At 48.8% G+C, this 2,594-nt stretch overlaps 1 protein-coding gene across 1 annotated transcript in view; it reads left to right on the forward strand.

Moving 5' to 3' along the window:
• The window catches only part of LOC132466515 (solute carrier family 12 member 5-like), a 140,285-nt gene that overhangs the window by 124,853 nt on the left and 12,838 nt on the right, over positions 1–2,594 (forward strand). Inside the window, exons 8-12 of the mRNA XM_060063770.1 lie at positions 268–482; positions 1,169–1,336; positions 1,660–1,758; positions 2,183–2,240; positions 2,327–2,533. Of these exons, the coding sequence (XP_059919753.1) occupies positions 268–482; positions 1,169–1,336; positions 1,660–1,758; positions 2,183–2,240; positions 2,327–2,533 (747 nt within the window). The remainder of the gene's footprint in view (positions 1–267; positions 483–1,168; positions 1,337–1,659; positions 1,759–2,182; positions 2,241–2,326; positions 2,534–2,594) is intronic.

Consider the following 2,594-nt stretch of genomic DNA (forward strand, 5'->3'; position numbering starts at 1 on the left):
TCCTCCCCTTCCTCCTCATCTTCCTCTTCCTCCTCCTCTTTCCCTTCCTCCTTCTCCCCTTCCTTCTCCTCTTTCTCCTCCTCCCCTTCCTCTTCCTCCCCCTCCTCATCCTCCTTCTCCTCCCCTTCCTCTTCCTCCCCTTCCTCTTCCTCCTCCTCCTCCTCCGTTTACCTCCTCCGCCTCCTCCTCTTCCCCCTCCTCCTCCTCCTCCTCCCCTTCATCCTCCTCCTCCCCTTCCTCCTCCTCCTCCTCCTCCTCCTCCTTCAGGGTGTGTCTGCTGGGGAACCGTACCCTGATTTCGAAGAAGTTTGACGTGTGTGCCAAGACCATGGAGTCGTCCAACGGCACCATGGTCACCACCCAGCTGTGGAACATGTTCTGCGACTCGCCCTTCCTCAACGCCACCTGCGACCGCTACTTCAGCGACAACAACGTCACCCGCATCCAGGGGATCCCCGGGGTCACCAGCGGGATCCTAGCAGGTGGGTCCTTAACCCGGTCGGGGTTCGCTAACCCAGTCGGGGTCCGTTAACCCGGTCGGGTTCCTTAACCCTGTCGGGGTTCGCTAACCCGGTTGGGGTCCGTTAACCCGGTCGGGTTCCTTAACCCAGTCGGGGTTCACTAAACCGGTCGGGGTTCGTTAATCCGGCCAGGGTCCGTCAACCCGTTCGGGGTTAGTTAACCCGGTCGGGGTTCGTTATCCCGGTCGGGGTTCAACACTTCCCTTTTGTAGACCTGTTGCTGTCGACATTGTCGACACGTAGTCGACAATGTCATGGAAAAGGCAAAATCTAACGGTACCATACATTTTCTATTGCTATTGTTATTAAAATATCTTCAAGAAGCATTAGCCACGCAACAATACCATACTTTATTTTGTAAAAATAACATTGTTCTGTTCTGAACAATACATAATCCTGAAGAAGCACTGTTTACAACTGTTTTCCAGCCGCTGTAAACAGTGCCTATGTGCTTTTGTGGTAGCATGCCAAATCCCTTTAGGGCCTTATTGGACAGGCTCCGTAAGGCCTCTCCTGGGATACATACAAGCCCAAACTGAAAGCTATTCAGTTTAGTCAACACTTCTTCCCAGCTTGCTTTTTTATGTATTCTTGAGTGTAGGCCCTTGCCTCTGTTTTCTCATGTTGTGGCGTCCCTCTCTCTCCAGACAACCTGTTTGGGAACTACTACGAGAAGGGCGACCTGGTGGCCAACAAGGACGCGGCGTCCGTGGAGGGCGTAGACGACCCCATGACCAACTCCAACAGCTACGTCCTCGCCGACATCACCAGCTTCTTCACCCTGCTGGTCGGCATCTACTTCCCCTCCGTGACAGGTGGGTATCATCCGGCGTTAGACGCCCTTCTGTCGTGTTCCTGTTCCATGGGGTCGCTTCAACGCTGGGTTTGGGACAAACATGACAAAAGGAGTACATAATGAATGTCCCCATGAAAGCTACTGGTTGATACAGGGTGCACATCATATGTACTGTGTGGGATTTAGACTTGGTTTAATGGCCCTGTTGACTCAAAGTAGTTCTAGAATAGATTTGGAAATCAGAATAACGTTCTATAGGATCAAATGGATACGTTTTCTTTTTTAGGGGGGCTTTAACTCATGCTATCATACCACACTATGTGTGTTTGTTGACCTGTTTAGGAATCATGGCTGGCTCCAACCGCTCTGGGGACCTACGTGATGCCCAGAAGTCGATCCCCATCGGAACCATCGCAGCCATCACCACAACCTCCCTCGTCTGTATCCTTTCACTGCCGCCCCCTACAGGCGACACCACGACAAGGCTTCCTTCTCAATGCAGTTGTTTTATTTTCTAGAAATGTTAATAATTGTGTTTGATTAATTTATTAATCATTAATTATATTTAATATTAATTATATTGTTAATTTATTGCTAAATTAGGAAGAAAAAAATGAAACCTAAGGAACTGCTCTAGAACTTTGATCAGTTGATCAATTAATTGTACATGTTGTTCACTTTTGAAGTGTAATTAATCAATCAGTTGTGGACGTCGTTATTTCAGGTTTTTGTTTCTTCATTCCTGCCTTGACTTATGTAGTACGTTAATAATTGACTGGATTCTATTACCCCCTTCTATTACCCTCTATCACCCCTATTTCACCATCACGCAATCACTGTTTCCTCCTGATCCTGCAAACTGTAGACATGTCCAGTGTGATTCTGTTTGGGGCCTGCATTGAAGGGGTGGTCCTCAGGGACAAGTAAGGATCATTCAAATACTCCCGCAAAGCTCCTTAAACAAAACACTAGTTCAGTTGTGACTCCTATCTTCCCCTACTTCTCCCAGGTTTGGGGAGGGCGTCAACGGGAACCTGGTGATTGGTACGTTGGCGTGGCCATCACCTTGGGTGATTGTGATTGGCTCCTTCTTCTCCACCTGCGGCGCAGGCCTTCAGAGTTTGACTGGAGCCCCGCGCCTGATGCAGGCTATCGCTAAAGACGGTCTCGTTCCCATACTACGGGTACGATTTCTGGTTGTTTTCTTTTCCTACTCTTTGTTTGCTTGATTTGCTGTAAATTAAAAAGGTTTTCAATTTGTTTCGAACCTTGGCTCC

The sequence above is a fragment of the Gadus macrocephalus genome, chromosome 1 (assembly GCF_031168955.1).
Source record: "Gadus macrocephalus chromosome 1, ASM3116895v1".
In the NCBI taxonomy this organism is placed as follows: domain Eukaryota; kingdom Metazoa; phylum Chordata; class Actinopteri; order Gadiformes; family Gadidae; genus Gadus; species Gadus macrocephalus.